Source organism: Silurus aristotelis, assembly GCF_946808225.1.
Source record: "Silurus aristotelis genome assembly, chromosome: 2".
Classification (NCBI taxonomy): Eukaryota; Metazoa; Chordata; class Actinopteri; order Siluriformes; family Siluridae; genus Silurus; species Silurus aristotelis.
Genome location: NC_139575.1, coordinates 18,057,603 through 18,080,439, shown reverse-complemented (window position 1 = coordinate 18,080,439; position 22,837 = coordinate 18,057,603). Strand labels below are relative to the sequence as shown.

The window sequence follows — 22,837 nt, the reverse complement described above, 5'->3', positions numbered from 1 at the left end:
ACAAAAACATCGACAAGCCCTGCTCCTGGAGACCTGGATAATACACATAAATATTTGAAAATAACAGCAATATTTACACAGTATATCTGATATCTACAAATCAGAATTCAAATCAGCAGCAAATAATAAAGACAAGACAAAGCAAACAAGCACAAAGGCTGCCAATGGTTCCTCTGGTGATACTCTATATGCCATTGCGATAATGACGTAAGCACCTGCAGATGTAAAAATGCAGCCGGAAATGAATGTGGCAGAGCATTTAGACATACACACAAGATATTTAGCTGTGAGGGGTCATGGTAAAATTTGAAGTAATAGCTTATGTAAATGCCAGCAATTCTTAAATATTCTTATATATCCATTATTATATATCCATTATTTTTCAATATTTCCACATTAGTCATAAAAAATATCTTTGATAACTAGCAATTTTTTGAGCAACTATCTGTAGGCACGCCTGGGCATATTTTTAGTAGGTACATGTATCTCAGCCCAATGTATTGCATTTGCAGCTTGCTGGTAGAATTGTTTTAAATAAAATCAAGTAATTAATTATTATCAAATAGTTCAGTAGAGGAAAAAAACTGCAGTATAGACTTTGCAACAAATGCAAATATTTCCTGTCATAATTTCTATACAGAATGCGTTTGGATACTGGAGAGTAACACAGACATGAGTAGACCATGCAAAATGGACAGTAAACCAGGCTTACAATCAAACCCAGAAACCTGGAACTTTCAGTTCATATAAATGTATTGTCTACTGATTATTTTTGAATTACACATATATCTCAAATTGCTGGTGCATATGTAACAGAACATCCATAGACTATAGAAGGACACTCTCTTAATCAGCATTCTGGTTGGAAAGGATCAGTGGGATGACTTTGAACCCAGCTGTTATAGAACAGTGGCATTTTCCTCAGATTGGTATCTCATTATGATTCAGGGGATGGTCTAAACAGTTTGAACAAGCTCCAGAAGCACCATGTGGACCTGAGTTCTCTTTTATGTTTTCAATATCCCTAGGCTTATCTGCAGCATATGTGCAGCCACTTTCACAACAGTATTTGTAGTTGTGTTTTTATGGTTGCTTAGATTGTGATGGTGTGATGTTTAGATGCTAGATGTGTGTTGGTTTTGTTTGTTTGTTTGTTTGTTTGTTTGTTTGTTTGTTTTACTAAAAATTATAAACTACACATGAGCTTTGTTCAGATGTTACAATTTCAACTGAAAATTGGATCAGGAGATTTGTTGGATCCAATACTGATGCTAAAACAAGCACCCTTAATACATTTCTGTTCATTTACAGTCTGGGTTTAAGTGCTGCTTGCATTGAAAGTGTTTGATTATGTTGGCAAAGACTGCTATTTTAAAAAAAAACAAAAAACTGTTATCTGGTATTACTTATAATTGTACCATATTATGGTATTATATATTGTTAGAAAACAGTTTTGAAAGACCATAAAGGAAACTCTTTTAACAGTTGCAAGTTAAATGTTTGTATATTGGAATGAATTGTATAACTTCTTCTTCTTCTTCTTTCAGCTTCTCTCATTAGGGGTCACCACAGCGAATCATCCGTCTCCATACCCCCCGTCCTCTACATCTGCCTCTTTTAAACCAACTACCTGCATGTCTTCCCTCACCACATCCATGAACCTCCTCCTTGGCCTTCCCCTTTTCCTCCTTCCTGGTGGCTCCATCCTCAGCATTCTCCTACCGATATAACCTGTGTCCCTCTTCTGCACATGTCCAAGCCATCTCAATCTCGCCTCCCTCACCTTGTATCCAAAACGTCCTACATGCGCTGTCTGTCTCCCTCTACATCATATCAGCTATCTCTCTCCCTTTTTCCAGTCATAGTACCAACATTTAAAGTACCAACCCAAACCTCCACTCTCCTCCAATTCTCCTTTCCCTGCTGTCTCTGTAGACATCTTCTCCTTCTCCTTCAGCAAACAGTAGCCCTCTTTCCACTGGTACCCTGTTGGCCAACAATACCTGTAGTGGTCGTTGGTAACCCGGGCCTCGACAGATCTGGTATGAATTTTTAATTCATGATCCGCATATTTTATTTGGCACATGTTTTACGCTGGATGCCCTTCCTAACGCAACCCTCCCCATTTATCCGGGCTTGGGACAGGCACTAAGAGTGCACTGGCTTCTGCAACCCTAATGGCTGGGTTAGAAGGGATTGTATAACTGCCCTTTATAAAAGGTGAAAACTATAATTCAACAAAAAAAATTCCCCACAATACATGTTTTAAAGAAATATGTCTTTAGTACTGACAAAGTCTATAATGAATGTTTGCAAATATCTGACCTTCCACTTTGCAAGTGCTTAAAGCTAGAAAACTCATTTGGATCCTAAAGATTGGTGTATGTCCAGGACATAATCAAGAAAACATAATGTATTTTATTTAATCATGGATCTTATTTACTTTGTTGGGGAGGAATATGGAGATGCAGTATGAATAATTAGTCATTAGGATAGAATGCCACTGTCTTTGGTGGTTGTATGCTTTGTACTGTTGTATGCTGAAGTGAAGATTTTTCAATCAGTTATTATGGACTTTGAAACTAACATTAATATCAAATTTGAAAATTTGTTATAGGGAAGGGGCAAACTGTTTTATGACTGACTATATGGGAAAGAAAGAACATGAGAATGTTGGTTTGCAAAATAATCACAGAAATGACACTGCACTCTTGTTTGAATGTTTTTTTTGTATATTTCATATTGTATAAGTTATGTATATTGCTTAGGTCAGTATGTCTTTGTGAATTTGTGTCCATCTATGTGCATTAAAGGATTTTAGCTAATTGCTACTGACAGCAGATGCAAATAGAGACATTTAATGAGTCCAGATGCTCCCAGACAGTTATCTGTATAGTTATACTGTACCATTCTGTATGGCATGAATACAAATATAAAGCAGCACCATCTGGCCCTATATTTTAGTACAATACAGCAAGAAGATAAGCTCTCAGTGTCTTATGTGATTTCAGTTTGGGTTTATAGCTGCATCATGGATTCAAGAGTTTCAGTCACAGACTGAACATCTGACTGTGTTTCCACAGAAACAGTGATTAAACCGACATCTGTATTCATGGTAAAGACATCAGAAAAATATAATACTTGTAATTTTATTCCAGACCCACATGGCAGGGTACATATCCATTTCAAAATACAGCATAAAGGAAATCTATAATAAATTGTAACACAGTAAAAGAAAAAAGGGATAAAAGGAAAGGTCAGCAATTTAATTTTGGTATTAGAGATGTGAGAGGTGATTAACTGTATGTCACTTTTCATTTTGAGGATCTGTAATTGATCACACTTTCTGGCTTTGCCAGAATGTCTTCTGGGCCTTGACATGAACAACCAATCTCTGAAAGAGAAAATGAATGGGTTGAAAGCAATGTCCCTGCACTCAGTGGCTTCAATTGAATATGTAAAATTGTATTTATAAAAACAAGCAGGCATATTTCACCATGAAAAATGGATTCAGGCTGGGCGGTAGTTTGGAATTCTTGTCCCCCCAAACAGTTTGCTCACAACTCTTTTAATTTTCTTTTTGAAAAGGGCTGATTTATCTATACTTTTCTCTTTTTTGTTATGTAAAAAGAAAGCAACTGAAAATGAAAACAAACTGAAAACAAATATGCAAGCTCACAATGGTCAACAAGATGGATAGAGCATAATAATAAGCATACAGCCGCATGCAAACCACAGTCAGAATTTCTTACAAAATCATGTAGCTGGCCCCAAGCACCAGAAGTCTGTAGAATGAAACTACTACTAGCTATTTCATTTAAAGCACTTATCTTTCTTGAAAAAGTGCTTATCCTCCGGGCTTCTTCACTACTCACTGCCTCTCTCCTTTTTCTGTCATTTTTGAAATCACTTTTTTTGCCTGACAGAAATTGAAAGACATTTAAACCACTCATCACACTCTATCTTACAAACCATGGAAAGTGGACTAAGCTAGTTTTTAACCTTCATCATAAATGCTGTGATTTTGTAGGTTTGCCAAAACTCTGCTTAAATTTGGATGTGTTAACATATGCATACAACTGCCAGTCAAAGCAAGGGGCTTATGGAATTTTGTTTAGCCTTTACAAGTGCTTTGGACATGTATAATTGCCCGCAGCTTTCACCTCACTAGCGGTGGCCCCAGGGTCATTGTTATGTTTGTGTAAGGCCATATACACTTGTATAGTCTAATAAAAATAGTGCATACTGTTACATCAATCTAAATAGTAATTTACCAGTTTAAACAAAACTTTGTACACTATAATTTTGGATACGGAATTCACCCAACTGGACTGAAAACAACCACTCTTCAATCTATGAAGTTGTGCAATTCATCTGTAGCAGATGGAATAATGAATGGCATTTCTTTTCTTTTCTTTTTTTTGGCCGAATAGCATTTTGTGGGTAGAATAACATTTGCATTTGCTGTTGCGAGGTGGTGGGGAGGAGAAGCACAAGCAGTCATTTTTACACCAGGTGCTTGTTTAAAATCCCATTAATAGGATATACTGTATAAATGAGTTCTTAATCAACTGCAGTGAGGCATGTGGACATCTAGTGGAAATCGTGGGTAGGTTTCTATGTTGATCAGAAGGGTATAAATATCGTGATGGGTTTTTATCTAACCTTTTGTGTGTGTGTGTGTGTGTGTGTGTGTGTGTGTGTGTGTGTGTGTGTGTGTGTGTGTGTGTGTGTGTGTGTGTGTTGAGAGAAAAAGAGAGAGTGGCAGAGAGAGAGAGGAAGAGGAGGAGGAAGAAGAAGAAGTAGGGAGGGGGGAGGGGGGGTGAACAGGGGCTTCTCTTCAAGGACTTTCCTTTCATACTAACGTCAGTTGTAGGACCGGCTGCAAAATGCACACCCTCTGTAAGTACTCATATTTGTACACCTTTAGACGTAAAATTTTAAACTCTCAATCCTGTGATTTTGAAGATTATATTACATATACTTCTTTTGGTATAAAGTGAGGGATAATTAGTCTAGAAGTGCCTTCGTGGACGACTCTGATCAATTTACATTTGATTGCACTTTTCTTTTGTCCGTGTGCGCTTTATAGTTTACCTCTGTGGCTGAGACATTTCGTACCCTCAGCATGACTGGAGAAATCGATTGCTCCACATAGAAGAAAGCAGCGCGCGCTGTGGGGAAAGTTACCAAGCATCCAGACGTGTCTGTACCATGGGGGTAACTCTTAAAGAGCAGGACGTTTGGGCTCTCAACGAGTCCTGGAGGAACGTGAGCTTCGGCAACGACACGGATCTCGCCAATCAAACGGTGAATCCTTTGAAGCGCAATGAGGAGGTGGCCAAAGTGGAGGTCACTGTGCTGGCCCTGGTCTTGTTCTTAGCTCTCGCCGGGAACCTGTGCGTGCTGTTCGCCATTCACACGGCCAAGCATGGCCAGTCTCGCATGTACTACTTCATGAAGCACCTAAGCATCGCCGACCTGGTGGTGGCAATCTTCCAGGTGCTGCCTCAGCTCATTTGGGACATCACCTTCCGCTTTTACGGGCCCGATTTGTTGTGCAGACTTGTGAAGTACCTCCAAATTGTCGGCATGTTTGCCTCGACCTACATGCTCGTGCTGATGTCCATAGATAGGTGCCTGGCCATCTGTCAGCCGCTGCGCTCCTTGCACAAGCGGAAAGACCGCTGCTACGTGGTGTTGTCCTGGGTGCTCAGCTTGTTTTTCAGCATCCCGCAGGTGTACATTTTCTCTCTCCGGGAGGTCGGATCTGGAGTTTACGACTGCTGGGGCGATTTTGTGCAGCCGTGGGGCGCCAAAGCCTACATCACCTGGATCAGCCTCACAGTCTACATCATTCCTGTGGCTATCCTGAGCGTTTGCTACGGTCTCATAAGCTTCAAGATCTGGCAGAACTTTAAGCTGAAGACCAAGCGCGAGCAGCAGGTCGTCACTCTGACTCCCACGGCCACGCGGAACCGTGCGCTTTTGGCGCGCGTCAGCAGCGTCAGGCTCATCTCCAAGGCCAAGATCACCACCGTCAAAATGACGTTCGTCATCGTGCTGGCGTACATCGTGTGCTGGACGCCGTTTTTCTTCGTGCAGATGTGGTCGGCGTGGGATCCAGCTGCGCCACGGGAGGGTGAGTTCCTTCTCGTCTCCGTGAGAGCGTCGGGTATAGCGCGCTCCAGCGCATCCATGTTGCGCTTAGCGCCTACTCTGAATAAGTCAGTGATTGTGTAGCTTACTAAAGAAAAAGGAATGAAAGAATAAAAAAGGAAAGAAAATTAAATGAAATATTACACAAACCGCCCTTTTCATATTAAAAGGCTTGAGATTAATATACATGCAAAGAATTTAGTTTCTCTTGTTCAATTTTCCGCCAAGTATCCAGCAGCACTTTGATGATGGATCTGGTGTTTTCGGTGACCTACTTTACTTCATGAAATGTGATGAATTATACAACTTAAGCGTCTCTGCTAAGCAAAAATCCTTTCTGTATTTCATAGCTCAAGATAAATGCAAATGTGTGTGCATGAATGTCTTCCAAAAACATTTATATGACAAACACACTACAAATATTTAACAATGTTTCATACTATAAAATCAGTTTAATTTCGCGATCTTTTGTCAAATAAAAAAAAGTATTTTAAATATATACTTTTAATATAGAGAATTCTCATAAGCGTTTTATGGCAAAATTATATATTCGGACTGAATTTGCGTGAATGAATCTGGTAAAGCTATAAGGTCAGTGACAACTGTTTTACATTTACCATTGGACATATAAAGGCTCTAAACGCCCTTGGGCAAATGCAGTCTATTAATATTTAGCAGGAGTGCAGACCTTTAAATCATGACCATGATCAGCATTAGACATAATTCATGTTCCACCATATCCCACCAATGATGCTGCTGCTAATAAGATTTATATTTCTCAAATGATATTCAGTGATGGAAAATGCCTTCTAATATCTGAGTATATTGCTCTGATAAATATTGCTACCCATTCTTTGAATGTTTTGGAGGTCAATCTGGTCAAATATGAGCATCAGTCTATCTGAAAGAAGTTGTGTTTTGTGTTTGGAATTTTTAGTTGAATAATTGAAAGTACTACAGAGTTTCACAAATATAGTCAGTTATTTATAGATGTATATTTATGCTCTTTATCTCATATATGCTTTAGGAAAATGCATAAAAGCAACATATGTATTCCTTTAAGTAAGCAAAACACAATTTCAACAAACAAACACACACACACATTATTTATATATATATATATATATATCAATCTATGCATAATAGGATTTTATATTACTGTAATTGTGTAGGATACAAGTCATTTGTTTTTCAATTACTTTCCTGCATATCCCTTGCTATCTAGCAATAATAGAAAAAGTATTATAATGATGGAAAAGAGTATCATATCCTGTCAACACATTACAGTTTGTTTGTTTATTAATTCTGAAGATGCTGAAATCTGTGCAAGAAGGTTTAAAGTGCCTACCATCCAGAGAGTTTACCCATTAAATCCTTCACAGCTGTAGTATTTAACAAGAGGCTGGTAATAGTAACAACAATGCAGCTGCATCAATACTGTACTCCCAGCAGGTTTTTCAGCTATATGTTATATTCATTTATCATCAAGATCAGGCATTAAATGCGGGCACAGTAACAGGCACAGTCTCAGAGGGTTGCAGGGCTCTGACTCATATGTAAATCACGCACCAGTGAGCCACAAAGTAGATTTAGAAATTTTTAAACCTGAGTCTCTCATATGTACAAAAAGACCAGCATTTAATTTTTTACATTGTTCGTTTTGTAGCAGTAGGTGGTCACAACTTTTTTTTTTTTTTTTTTTACAAGAAACATGCTTCTAAACAGATCCTATTTTTTTTTTCTTAAGAAAGCCTAAGGTACAGAGTGTACCTTAATTTTACCCAGTGTGATATCCAAACACTACAAATCATCAGCATGAAGATAACACAAGACTGCAACATTAATGAGTCTGTGTTCCTGCTTTAGGTCTATCTGTTATATAATAGAAAGTCTAAATCAGCTTGATTAGCATAAAAATATATTGCATGTGGTGTCATGATTTCTTCAGATGATTCACCATGCTTTTAGACAACGTTTGTTATTAGCTGAAATGTGTGATGATTGCAAAATGAGCGAAGTTCAAGGATTTGGATGTTGATATAGAAAGAGCTATGATATGCAATAAAAAAGAGAGAGCTTTATCTCCCCCTGTGAAGTCAAAGGCATGCATTGGCTGCGTTATAAAAGCAGAATTATGAACAGATGAAGGAGAGCATTACACGACCTCTTGATTTATAACATTTCAAATTATATACTTACGGTCTGTGGTAACATTTCATAAAGTTACCAACTAAATTATATCCTCATACAAATATTGTTCAATATGAATGAAGTGTCTCAGACAATTGTTGTGAGCTGCTTCTTCTTACTTATAATGCTGCTTATACCTTGACTGATTTTCAGTTAGACTGAATTGATTTGACCAGAGCAAGCTGTATGTACGCCAGTTGAATTCCTCTGACTGACATTTAGTTTTTGGTTGTAGATGAAAAACTGCATGGACTTGGACTTGTCATGGCACTTTGCGCCTCCAGTTTTATCACGGAACATTCCCATGTCTCTGCACTTTCAATTAAATAAGAAAAATATTGATATAAGGAAGTTGTGTTGAGTGACAAACTGAACTCATTCAACTGCAAAGTGTGCATCGGGCTGTTAAATAGATGACATCATGTGAAAGAATACTTTTTGGTGGAAAGAATTTGTACAAAATACGTAAAAGATTTACTTCTTTGTAGCTCAATCACAGCGATTTATACTGTAGTACACATCCACACTAATTCAAATAAATTAAAATAATTTTTTTTTTGTGTGTGTGTATATATATATATATATATATATATATATATATATATATATATATATATATATATATATATATATATATATATATATATATATATATATTATATACAGTGAGGAAAATAAGTATTTGAACATCCTGCTATTTTGCAAGTTCTCCCACTTAGAAATCATGGAGGGGTCTGAAATTGTCATCGTAGGTGCATGTCCACTGTGGGAGACAAAATCTAAAAAAAAAAAAATCCAGAAATCACAATGTATGATTTTTTTTACTATTTATTTGTATGATACAGCTGCAAATAAGTATTTGAACACCTGAGAAAGTCAATGTTAATATTTGGTACAGTAGCCTTTGTTTGCAATTACAGAGCTCAAACGTTTCCTGTAGTTTTTCACCAGGTTTGCACACACTGCAGAAGGGGTTTTGACCCACCCCTTCACACAGATCTCCTCTAGATCAGTCAGGTTTTTGGCCTGTCGCTGAGAAACACGGAGGTTGAGCTCCCTCCAAAGATTCTCTATTGGGTTTAAGTCTGGAGACTGGCTAGGCCACGCCAGAACCTTGATATGCTTCTTACAGAGCCACTCCTTGGTTATCCTGGCTGTGTGCTTCGGGTCATTGTCATGTTGGAAGACCCAACCTCGACCCATCTTCAATGCTCTAACTGAGGGAAAATCTCGCAATACGTGGCCCTGGTCATCCCCTCCTTAATACAGTGCAGTCGCCCTGTCACATGTGCAGAAAAACACCCCCAAAACATGATCCCATGCTTCACAGTAGGGATGGTGTTCTTGGGATGGTACTCATCATTCTTCTTCCTCCAAATACGTTTAGTGGAATTATGACCCAAAAGTTCTATTTTGGTCTCATCTGACCACATGACTTTCTCCCATGACTCCTCTGGATCATCCAAATGGTCATTGGCAAACTTAAGAAGTGCCTGGACATGTGCTGGTTTAAGCAGGGGAACCTTCCATGCCATGCATGATTTCAAACCATGACCTCTTAGTGTATTACCAATGGTGGACAGGTGTCTTTATGCAATATATATATATATATATATATATATATATATATATATATATATATATATATATATATATATATATATATATATATATATATATATATATATATATTTTTTTTTTTATATATTTTGCAATATTTATCAGTCTTCTTGTCTATTTACCAGAATTAAAAAAAAGGTATAAAAGGTAAAAAAGGTATTTCATACTAAGCAAGCCAAACATCCAATTCAATTCATTTTAATTAAATTCAATTAAATTTAGTTAATACATTTTTATTTGTATAGTGCTTTTAACAGTAGACATTGTCTCAAAGCAGTAGTAAGAAAGAATGAATGAGACTGTTCTTTATAAGTGTTTGTCGAGGTGTGCGGTAATGGTGATTCAAATGCAAACTGTAGTATTGTGTCAGTGTAAAAGACTGTTGCATTAAGTGTGGCATAAGGTACAGTTCAAATCCATCCATAATGCTCCTTTTTTACTCAGTATTTTCATGGATCCCCAGGCTATTGATGAAAAACCATCCCCAGCTGCACAGAGTCACCTCCAGTTTACCAAACACTTGACAACAGCTTGACTAAATAAATATATTTTCAGCCTCGACTTGAACACTGAGACTGTGTCTGAGTCCCAAACACTGATTGGAAGGCTGTTCGATAACTGTGGGGCTTTATATGAGAAAGATCTGCCCCCTGCTGTGGTCTTCATTATTTGAGGTACCAACAAATAGCCTGCACCTTTTGATCTAATTAGACATGGGGGATCATAATGGTACAGAGATTTTTTTTGATCTTGTAAAGACTTTTGCTGATGCATTTTGGACAAACTGAAGCTTATTAATGCACTTACTCAAACACCCAGACAGTAAAGCATTACAGAAGTCTAATCTAGATGTAACAAAAGCATGAACAAAGTTTTTCTTGCCGTTCCAAAGATGGGGGCAAGGAACAATTCCCTGAGATGATAAAATATATATACCAGAGCAAAACATACATAGAAAATATAGAAAATCACTTCTCATCTGAGTGTCACCAGATAGTGTGTTTCTAAATAATTCTATTACTGTGTATTTTATAGCCAAAAAGTGCAACCAGGAAAATAATTTTTTTTTTTTTTTAAGTTTTTATTGTTGAAGTTATTAAGAGTTTTCTAAAGGATACTTGAGTGCAAATTGACACCACAGTAATGTGGGACCAACCTCAGCAACAGCAACTGGCTTTCAAATGAGAACTCCATCCAAAAGTAAAACATCAGAATAGATCAGGCAAATCTGGAAAGCAGAAGGGCTCAGGATCAGTGATGGAATAAATGAGGGGACTGACTAAATAGGTGAGTGATTTATTGATTAAATGAGAGGCTGAATGAATGTGTAAATGATTATGTCCAACTGTGTGAGTGACGACTCACAGATGGTACATTGTACAATGACTGAGTGAGTAAGTGATATAAAAATTGATTCATTGAGTAATGTCAGTGAGTGATTCAGTGAGTTTGTGATTGAATGAATGATTGATTGAGTGAGTGAGTGAGTGAGTGAGTGAGTGAGTGAGTGAGTGAGTGAGTGAGTAAGTGAGTGAGTGAGTGAGTGAGTGAGTGAGTGAGTGAGTGAGTGAGTGAGTGAGAAAGTGCTTCCAGGAGCAAGTACTTTAAGTCTCTAACACCATTAGTAAAACTGCAGACACAACAGAGAAATTGCTGTACAAGTTTTCTGTTATAACAGCCAAAACAGGATGTAGTTCACATGAAGCTTCACATGGCTTTGTAGCTGCTGCTTTTTGTTGTTGAACTATATTTAATAGCCCTGAGAGACTTGCAGTCCATTGCATTCTGAAACATTTGGGCTGATGACAAAAAGAGAATTCACATCAATCTCCTAGGACATCTGTTCTGCTGAGTCGATCCTTTGATTTGCTTTGCCAAAATGTTTAGACTCATGACTAATAAGTCCTTTACTATTTGATTACCATGGACTGTCATCTCCTGAGCTCTGCCCTGCATGCCGTGTAAGGTTATTGTATCAAATATGGAAGCTTTCATCCAGGCACATAATGAAAACATTCAATCTTTGCCAAGCACGAGAACTGTGGTGTGAATTTAACTTTTTTATACAGCTGTCATGGCCAGCTAAGGAGCATTAGTTAAATGCAGACTTTGTGAAGAGTGATGTGTGGACAATATAATGTAAAGTGAGTTTAGAAAAGGGACATGTTTTAGTGTACATGAATCTCCTCTGATGTGGAAAGCTGGTAGTCTTTTAAAAAAGATACATGCTTTTAACACATTTAAAACTGAGATCAGACATAAAATGTGAAGAATAAACACACCAGCCATTTATTGTGGTATTGTGGTTAATCTAGCTGCTGTCCATGTCCTATAAAAATATTCAGATTTCACAGGGTGCAGGACCATATCACGTTAATTTTATAAGAGGTTTTGCATTCCAGTTCATGACAAGGTTTTCAGTATGGTATAGTAAAAATTCTAGAGTGGAGATCTTACACTCCAGTCCATGTAAACCATATCTTTTTTGGGCTGTCTTTGTGCCATGCTGGAACTGGTTTGGGTGTCCAAGTTCAAGTAAAGGTAAAATTCAATGCTACCCCATTTAAAGACATGCTCTTTCTGATATGACTAGTTCAGTTTTAATTAATTTGTTGGTGGTAGTGGCAGCATGGTGGCACAGTGAATAGCGCTGCTGTCTTGTGACTCGAGGGTTCCTGTTAAGATCAAGTGCAATGTATTATTTTTATACTTTATGACTGTGCTGAATTTGCTGCAGGTGTAATTTGTAAAAAATTGTTTTGACGATGTCTTACGATGACCATGACCCTATTCTGGATATTAAAAAACAAAAGCAATTATTGCGGATTACTGTCTGATATATTGTCATATGCTGGGAATAAAATCGCACTGGCATCTATAGAGATCTTTTACCAAAACCCATCATAATGGGATGTCTTGATTTTCATCCAGAATTTCTGGACAGCTGAACCATTTAACCACAAAAGGAATATTTTTTAGGGGGAAAAAAAGGTTTTAATCTCATCAATGCCAGATCAAAAAGATTAAAGATCAATGCCATAGGAAAGGAATTTACATAGTACAGAGTGTCTAGATGGTTTACATTCTTCAGATGCGTTCTGGTTTTTAGCATGGATATCCACACCTTGTATGGAAGTATCTGTTCAAGGTATGGATATCTTCAAAATTGTTGGTTGAAGGTGAATATATTCTGCTTGTAGTTTCATAGAACAACAGCAGGAGGCCCATGGCTCTATATCTGTAACTTAAAAACATATTAGCTAATAACTGTTAAATAAACTGAAATACAATCCTGAATCTGATGGTGCTTGCTGAGTTCAGTAGTTAAAAAAAAATAAACTGTGCTTATTCTCTCCTCCTACAGCAATGCCCTTCATCATCTCCATGCTGTTGGCCAGTTTAAACAGCTGTTGTAACCCCTGGATCTACATGTGCTTTGCTGGACACCTGTTCCATGACCTGAAGCAAACCTTTCTGTGCTGTCCGGCACGCTACCTGAAGTCCTCTCAGTGCCGCTATGATCTGGAGCACAACTCGAGCCGCAAGAGCAACTCCTCTACTTACGTCATGAAGAGCACAGGCAGCCAGAGAAGCATTACCCAGACATTGTCCACATAAACTTTAATGTTTATCCCACATAAAGACTGGGCATAGACTCACACTGAATGGAACAGTGATGTGCACAGATGGTTGTAAACACATTGAGAGGAACCTAATGAAGCTCACTTTTGGACACTGTTGGAAGCTCTATCGCTGTGATTATTCCTGGACAGAAAAAAAAAATACCACAATCAGAATGAGAAAAGGGTGATTTTAATGTCAAAGCAGATGGCACGCTACTACAGTATAAATGCAGCCAAGAAAACGCCTGGCTGCAGACTTTCAAAACATCTTTGCATTTTGGCTTCCAATAGAAAGGCCTTATTGAAAAGAATTTTTTTTCCTGGTTGTCACCTACCGTAATTTCCGGACTATTAAGTGCACCCAAATATAAGCCGCACCCTCTAAATTTTAGAAAGATTTTAATTTTAAACATAAATACGCCGCACCTGTCTATAAGCCACAGGTTCCTACATTGAAACTAATTAACTTTACACAAGCTTTAACGAAAGACAGTGTCTGTTACACGACTTGTATCTAAACAGTAGCCTACCAAGAAAGTCATTGTTCACTGTCTTCCTCCTTCCTCTTACAACAATTTTTCTCGAGAGTTTATCTTTTGGCATCGTCGTGCGTTTAAAAATCACCATCGGTGAAGTTTTTCTCCCGATGCCGTGCAGCTCAGAACACAGGTGAAGTGCGTTTTTTCAGCATGATGAATGATTCGCATTTCCTGTAGACAGTCCGAGTGAGCGGCAGGTAAAACGTCAGAGGAACCTAAACCATATTTATGTGTGGCCCGATTCACCGATTCAGTGGGAGTGCGATTTAATATAAAGAATTTTATTGGTTCACCTGAACCCGTTTGGCAATTTCATTGGTCTGATTTTATGGGGCTCAGTTTTTTGGCTTGAAGCTTGTGAAACCGAGAAAAACCCCGGAAAAATCCACATATTAGCCGCTTCGTTGTTCAAGCCGCAGGGTTCATAGCGTGGGAAAAAAGTAGCGGCTTATAGTCCAGAAAATACGGTAAATATATTATTCAGTCATTTTGGTCATTCAACAACATTCAATTAAAAAAGAACAAGAGTATTACATAGTTTACTTTTCTTGTTGTTTGAAGTCATATCTTGTGAAAACTGCTTGTATTTTGTGGCTCTACTTGCATATTCTAAGTCAATAATCAGGACTAAAAATCATGTTACAGTATCAACTGGACAGTAATGTCTGTAGCAATTCAAGTTTTTTAACAGTTTTGTTTGGTCTACTTATTATTAGAGAGCCAAGTAAGAGCACAGAACTACTTTTCTTTTCTTTGTTCATGACAAATTATACATTTATCTATTTTACTCACCCAACAGCATCTTAATGATCAGTTTCACTGCTATTTCTCACAGCCACATGCTATATCATAATCATTTACATTTAATCATACACTTTTGTAATGTCAAGAGAGATAAAATGACCCGAGTCAGAAAACTCTGATTTATTGATGTAAAATTTTAAATGTTTCTCTCAAAAGATATTTGAAGGCAGGTTGTGTTCTGTGTTGTTTGTCCAACAACACAGAAATCTAGCATAACTCTTCTCACTTGCTATAAGAAAGAAATGCCTTAATGTAAAATTTTCTGTAAAATGATTGTTCAATGATTTTGCTTCTTTCACAGTGTTTTTTCCTCAGTCAAAATGCTACTGAATTCAACTTCTGAAAACAGCAGTCATATTTACTATTAATATAAATCAGAATATTAAGTAATTTATTGAAAATAAAGTGTATGTGCTATCAAATGTGACTGTGACTGAATGTTAACTTACAGCTATCTAAGTAAATGAAAGAGCTTGGTTAATTTCCCATGCCTTGTTTAATCTGTAAAGTAGAAACATCTTCAGCTGACATCATTCAAAGCTGGACTTTCAGATATCAGAGATATTTTTAGCTTGACACTAAACTCAACACTTATTCTCTTTTGTAATTCTTCAGAGTTCGAGCCTTAACACATGCTGTGGATGGTGAATGTTAAGATTGTTCTAGATTTCAACAGAATTCAATGAGTGCAAATTTGGTAATAACTGATATAATGAATGGAAGCTCATAAGAGCATCGGAAAAACAGAGAACATGTAGAAAAAAGGCTGAACACACTTACCACTTTTCAGGCACGCATGATCTCCACAGAGACTTTCCTTTTATCTACTCTTTCCACTTTGTGTTCGGATAATGATCTCCTTAAAAAGATTCGGTTACAAAAAAAACTTTAAATGCATGAACATACAAACAATAGATTTGTACTTGGAAGGAAACTAAATCACGAAAAAAATCTCTGGCACAATAAATGCTGATTTTTGCAATTAATTCAATCATGTCCAGAGCTCGGATATCTCTCGTCATCCAAACTAATCTAATTGTTGAATAAGAAACTTATTAACATCATGAAATGAAAAAAAAAAATCTGTTTATTGCTGTATATTTTGTAAAATGAATCACACTGAGTCAGGATTTTTGTAACTTTATTCAAGCCTGAATAATTTTGTTCTACGAATGAAAGTTGATATCAAGACAATCAGGAGATTTAAAATGCAGAAACAACAAATATTTATATTAAGTATTATTAATAAGAAGAGTAGGACAGTTTGACTTTATAAAATCTATTTAATTTGTGAACAGTCCATGTCACACGTGATAAATCGGGAGATCTATATTCATCTAATTTATAAAGGCAAGAACATGAGGATTGTATCATTCCACTCACAAGTTCATCTTTTTTTCATTTACTTTTTCGACATTTCAGGAATACAGAAAATTAATTAGCTTGTATTCAATACCTTTAATAATGATAATGATAATAGTTAGCACTCAGAGAGAAAGTCTTACCACATAAACACATAAGACTTCTAATAATCTAATAAGTCATCTGCTCTCCACTATAAAATTCTCTTTAACATAAGCATTTCTATGCACAGGTGAGTAACTCAAGGTGAACTGCATGTGACACCTCAAAAAATGTCTAAGCAGCAGCATTCAGTCACCATTATGAACATCTACCTATCTTTATTCATATTAGGGTGATGGGGGATAAGGCCATCAAGTTCTGACCTCATATATAAAAATAAAACAAAACCAAAAGAACACCCAATTTCCCTGACAGCAATTAAGAACATTGTGTCTATAGCCCCTACACCTCCTTGCGAAGCGCCACTCGTATGCTGCTGAATACTTTCCCCAGTGCCTCAAAGAAGGGGTCGCAGAATGTGTGGATGCAGAGTGAGTAGATTCGACTCAGGCACTGGGTTTCAATCAGGTAGCTCTTGATGCAGGGCATGACGGCCCAGATGTGGCAAAATGAGATGCAGGCGAAGCAGAATCCCCACAGCAGCGCAACTGGGATACCAAAGACGGCGGACAGTATGCGGTAGCACCAGTACTTGGAGATGGTGAAGGTGGTGTAGCTGGCTTTCCACACTCCATCCATACTGTGTGTGCCATCAGGCTCGGCAATCACATCCTCAAACTCCACCTGCACATGAAGATTAAACTGTTTACCTCTTTATAATAAATGTTGTATTGATTTGAGACTATTTTCAATGATGTGACTACAAAACATATTTGCAATATACATTTACCATTTACTTTAATAAGAATGCCTGTACCTCGTTAAACACAAAATCATTAAAGATACAGTGAAGACTTTTAGTTAAACATCAAACACCAGAATGTGGAAAAGATTTAAGCTCAATGATTTTTAAAGATTAGGGTTAAAGATTCAACTTTCCAGTTTGTGATCCTGTGCCGATTATAGCCTTTAGTTTTCTTAATCGGGTAGAAACCAATATGGAATTCCGCTCTTGATGCCCATCCACCTCAATGTTTAACTTGCTGAGTATCCTGCTTGCCTGTTCACCACAAAGGTAAACAGTGGTTATTGTAGACACCTGTAGCCTTTCAGGCAGTTTAAACCTTTTGACCTTTCTCCTCTCTTTTATCAACAGGCTGTTTAAGCCAACAGAACTGCTAGTCAGTGAAAATCTTTACATATTTTGTGCACATTTGTTTGTAAAATAGTGACTGATTTTTATAAAAAAAAAAAAAAAAAAACTTCCAGGAGATCAGTAGTTTAAAAAAATATTCGTACCAGTCTGTTTGGCACTAACAACCATGCCACTGTCAGTGAGATCACCAAAGTCAGTGAGATTATGTTTTCCCCAGTTCTTTGTTCCATATGTTTGTTGTGAACATTAAGTGAAACACTTAATCTGTATATGCATGATTTTATACATCGTATGGCTGCCACATGATGACGAACTGAAAATAAGGTGGTGTACAAGTATCAAGTTTATCTTCATGTAAAGTTATGTTTAATATTATTTTTTTAAATAATATTTATACAAATAATACAATTAGGGGTAAAAAAAAAAAATAAAAAATCAGATAAATGTCAGGAGAGTGAAATAACAATTTTTTATACCATATTACCAATGTTTTTCTTTATTATTATTATTATTATTATTATTATTATTATTATTATTATTAATATTATTATTATATTCAATGTCTTGACAATATATCTAGTAAAATATATAGAATAATACCCATTATAAAATTATATATAATAATATAAATAATAATAATAACAACAACAACAATAATAATAATAATAATAATAATAATAATAATAATAATAATAATAATAATAATAATAATAATAATAACATACACAGAATTAACACACATTTCATGTTTTAGACAAATACATAAAGTTTCAGGTTTGCAATATAATTGTATTACATTTAGACCAAAACAGAACATGGGGGTTAACACTATTAGAAGAGCTCAGGTCAAAAGCAACCTTTCAGTACAAAAGGTCAGACTGTAATTGTCAAGTAATTCGTTCAGAGTCTCCACGGCTAACACTGGGACACTTAGACCATATTTAATTTGTCGCATCTTATTGTCAAGCATTATCTCCACAGCATCAGCTGATCTGGGCATTTGTTAAAACAAAACGATTAAAACGATATGTAGAAAAAAAGCGATATGGCACTGATTTAATTACTGAGGGAGACTGTATTCACTTATATTTGGTCAAATAATACAGCTTGTATAAGAGAGAACTGTAGCCTATTCACTCTACTATATTTACACTGGTGATTTGTCCTTAAACACATGAACTCCTGATAAATTTCCCAAAGCATTAAGCTCGACTATTTCAGTCTGTTAAACTGTTCAGTCTGTGAAAAGCTGCTATATTTATAGCAGGACATATGTAGGCTTCTACATATTAGCTCTTATATAAGGAACTGTTTGCATGTCTGACTCCATCTGACTTGAGAGAGCCTGTCATCAGCATTTATTAAATAACATGCTATTATATAATAATGTTACTAAAATATAATTATACACAGTCTGCAGGTCCACTCTACAGACAACACCTGCATGTCTTCATTAGTGTAAGCAATCTTGATCTCAGTCTTGCTGTTTTTGACATAATATTGCATTTAAGCCTAATACAAAATAACAGAATAAATATTTAAATATTAAATATAAGTAGAAATTGAACATTATAATTCCTCTATTCATAGTATTTTAGGTGTATTTGTTTATTTATTTATTTATTTTTTAAATCAGAATATAAGCATAGAGTATTTTTCATTTGTTTAATTGAGTCAATGGAATAATTCTATATAGAAATGGTCCAAGTGCTGTATACGGTTGTGTCATAGTAATTCAACACATGGAGGTTGCTATCAACATGAGTACACAGCATGCATAACACTTGAGTCATTCAACTTCCACCAATCGTTATTTAGTGTCCCAGCAAATGCAGTTCTCTTTTTAAACCAGTACAAACAGTATATAAACATTAGAATGATGATTTTTTTTATGAAGGATGATTCTTAATGATTCTTAATGATTCTTTATGATTCTTTATGACAAATATATAAATGCATTACAAATTGAGATATGAGCAGAAAAAGCAACCATGCTCTAGCTGTCCCTGCCGTATATGCCTTCCATAAATAAAAGCAGCATAGTGGGGCCTGGCAGAAGTATGTCTAAGGGCTATTTTTGGGGCATGGCTTGCAGCTACAGTACATAGAGCTGTGCACGCAAGCAGATCTCTCTCTAAGGACCAACTTAAATCAACTTATTCGTATTACTGTCAGTTAAACTGTCATGGATTAAAAACACTTGTTTGCATGATTGATCAGAGGTGTTCTGCAGAAAACAAAGCTTAATGACCTGGGAATACTGACACTGTGTGCATTTGAGATGTTATGCTCTTAACATGCTAATTTTGATATTTTCAGCTTTAACCTCAGAAGACAAGAAATACTTATTAGAGAACCAGGTCTCTAATCCATATTCAGCTCCTTGTACTTCATTGATTTAAAGAGAGGAGTAAACAAAGCTCCTACGTACCTTCACAACATCCTCATTAATTTGCTTGGGGTCCCTGTTGATCAAGTCAATCTCTTTGGTATGACTGTCCCTAAGGATCTTCTCCTCACTGATGTTGTACTGGTTTGCCATGGTAGTAGCCTCGGGCCCTGAGCTGTCCGGAATGGGAGAAGAGTTGAGCCCAGTAAAAAGTTTTGAATAAAGAGAATTTGATGCCCTTGCAAGCGAGCGGCTAAACAGAAACAGTGTATGAACAGTTGCCTCTGAATCTCACGCCGCTGATCTGAGGACACGCCTGGAATGCTAGAGGACAGCTGCACTGGACTCGCCTGCTACTCTATAATGGGTCCCTGTCTTTCACTGGCTCATGCATTCGCTTTCTTTCTGAAGACCCTTACTTTACCTTGTGCCACACATCATTTACACTCTTATCATGTGCAACATTCGTAAAGGCAGTGCTTAAAGAGAAATCCAGAGGCCATGTCAGATTTAACACTTAGCTGTGAGGTCAAGCAGGCAGGACTTGCACAGTGGCATAAATTTCCTCTGAGGGGTGATAGTTTATAAGTATAATGGTGGTATAGCCACTGCTGTTACTGATCTCTTCTTATCTTCAAAGAGAAATTGTTGTCACCAAATGAATGCAGCTATTTTAACTAACTGAGCCCTCAGCCAAGGTTTAATTGTGACAAATGCACATTATATGTGATTTCAATTAAAAAATTATACTTAGTGGGTTTGCAGTCTCCTTAAAGAACTCCTTTAGTGATAAGTAGCAGTGCTAATACCCATACTTTAGCACTTTAAGTGTGCTAGTGAGAATACAAAGATTTACTTATCTTTTGCACACAAATTATAAGAAAGTCCTATTCATTAAAGTTTAAAAACAGCATAAAATAAGAACAATGATGAAAATGTGTTTTTGTTGTAAGCAAATTGAATGCTAAGCATTAATGTTCTGTTCTATTTGTTAATTAAATAATATGAATTCAAATAAACAATAGGTTTCGCTTAAAATAAATGTGTGAAGATTGTGATCCTGTGTTTGTGTACAAAGATTAGCTGGAATTAAGACAACAAAAAGCTCCTCATTAAACAAATGAGAACATCTATTTAACAAAAGCTATAGTACTGACAGCCAAAACAACTACTACTAACCTTACACAAACATCAGACTACTATTTAGGGTCATTAAGCCTCTGAGTATAAGTGCAACAGTTATCTCACAAGCACATTGGAATTCCAGTGTAAATGTTAAGCAGTAACTATGTTAAAACATACACACAAGGTACTACTCACAAGGTAAGTTCCTTAACAGAGTCTCCTCAGCACTGTGTAACTACTACGGTGTTTATAAACTGCTGTTCAGAAGAACTCAATGGGTGTTAACCTTGTGGGGTTTATTCAGCTACTACTTTACAGATAGCATTCTTTTTGCTTTTATATTAGTTTGATTTCTTTACTAATGACAGAAATTACTCACAGGGTTAGATTTTTTACAAAAAAGGTCTATTTATTTGTGGGAAATATAAATGCATTATTCCACACCAGACATGGTTTCTGTTGATAAGCCAGCCCTAGAAGCTTCATGGCAGATAGCAGAATGCCTGCAGAATCTAAAAAGGCTCCACGTGAATGCACAGTGATTTATAACACGGCACTTTCTAAAGACCTAAATGAGCCTTGTAAAATTCAATACACTGTCCAAAAATAAAATGTATAGCATCCCCTTCGAAATTAGCATAAAATCATTGATGGTACATGTTTGCAGAAATGCGCAGGAGTTCAAATCAGAAGTTGGTTTGTCATAATGAAATATGTATTTACCCTCTAAACTATTTAGTAGTACCAAAAGGGAAACGTGGAGAGAAACAGCATTGCTGGTCTACTAATGAGAGAAATACTTGCAGTGTCCTGTGAGCTTGGGTGGGTTTCGAGTCTCAGTGGAGAGAGGTACAAAAATACCCCACACTGTTGATGGCTAGACATGCCAGAGTCAAATGTTTATAACAACAGGGAAGTGTGTCATGGTTTCCCCTAGCAAAAGCTGTACAATTCAATAAGGTTTCAGATGACATTGTTATTTATATTTGGTTTGTTTTTCAAGAATTAATAAAAGGGAATGTTACATGAATTTTTGAAAAAATTTTCTTAGGTAGTGAAAAAAGATTTCTGAACTAGGAAACAAAAAGGAGTAATAATTAGAATAATTGCTTCATGTTTCCCTACCATTTATAGCAGCTGTAGTGTTTAGTAACTGGGTGCAGTCATACATTGCCACATTTCACTGTGTATTGCATTATCTATATATGGTTGGAATGACAATAAAAGCTTCTTGATTTGATTTGACTTGACTGTAGTGAACTAGTCTTTTGTTTAGCAAATACAGATGGACCCATAGCATCTTCCCAGGCTAAAAAAGAAAGAAGAGATGATAAGATCCAGAACACTGGCCCACACGACTTTTACCCAGTGCATGCTCATCAGCAGAAGTTGCACCATAGCGATTATAAGCCTGGGAGAAGAAATCAAAAAGAGATCATGCCTCTAATTACTGACCACTCATATTTAAATATTTATACTCACTGATTTCGCTCCATCACCCAAAGCTTACATACTTCCTGATGTGTAAAATATATTCTGTAGAACCACATCTCTATCCACCTGTTGGTTATATATGAGCTCTTTATAAGAAAAATATTTCAAAATTGTACTGATAATAATGCAATCAAACTTATAAAAAGTCATATATAAATGTGTATGCAATTCTGTCAGCTAAGATGTTTTTCTCATTTATTTACCAGATGTGCAGGAAGCTAAGGATGGAGAAGAGCAGGCCAGCCAACAGTGCTACAGCCCCAGCCAGCAGCAA

General features: G+C 36.5%; 2 protein-coding genes across 3 annotated transcripts; one reads left to right on the top strand and one right to left on the bottom strand.

The window, feature by feature from the left end:
- Positions 1 to 5,206: 5,206 nt before the first annotated feature.
- Positions 5,207 to 15,357, top strand: oxtra (oxytocin receptor a). 2 transcript variants are annotated; one of them, XR_014530238.1, is made up of 3 exons: positions 5,207 to 6,142; positions 13,334 to 14,084; positions 14,179 to 15,357. XR_014530238.1 is itself a non-coding variant. In XM_083521358.1 (2 exons), exons 1-2 carry the CDS (start codon positions 5,215 to 5,217, stop codon positions 13,585 to 13,587), a joined length of 1,182 nt encoding a protein of 393 aa, XP_083377484.1. In that variant the 5' UTR covers positions 5,207 to 5,214; the 3' UTR covers positions 13,588 to 15,357. The 2 variants fall into 2 exon arrangements, 1 of the variants encoding a protein (XP_083377484.1); XM_083521358.1 differs by having other exon boundaries at positions 13,334 to 15,357.
- Positions 15,358 to 16,059: 702 nt separating this feature from the next.
- cav3 (caveolin 3) lies at positions 16,060 to 20,296 on the bottom strand. The gene is made up of 2 exons (XM_083521689.1): positions 19,987 to 20,296; positions 16,060 to 17,083 (listed from the first exon to the last, which is right to left on the bottom strand). The coding sequence occupies exons 1-2, from the start codon at positions 20,095 to 20,097 to the stop codon at positions 16,742 to 16,744; spliced, it is 453 nt and encodes a 150-aa protein (XP_083377815.1). The 5' UTR covers positions 20,098 to 20,296; the 3' UTR covers positions 16,060 to 16,741.
- Positions 20,297 to 22,837: the final 2,541 nt, after the last annotated feature.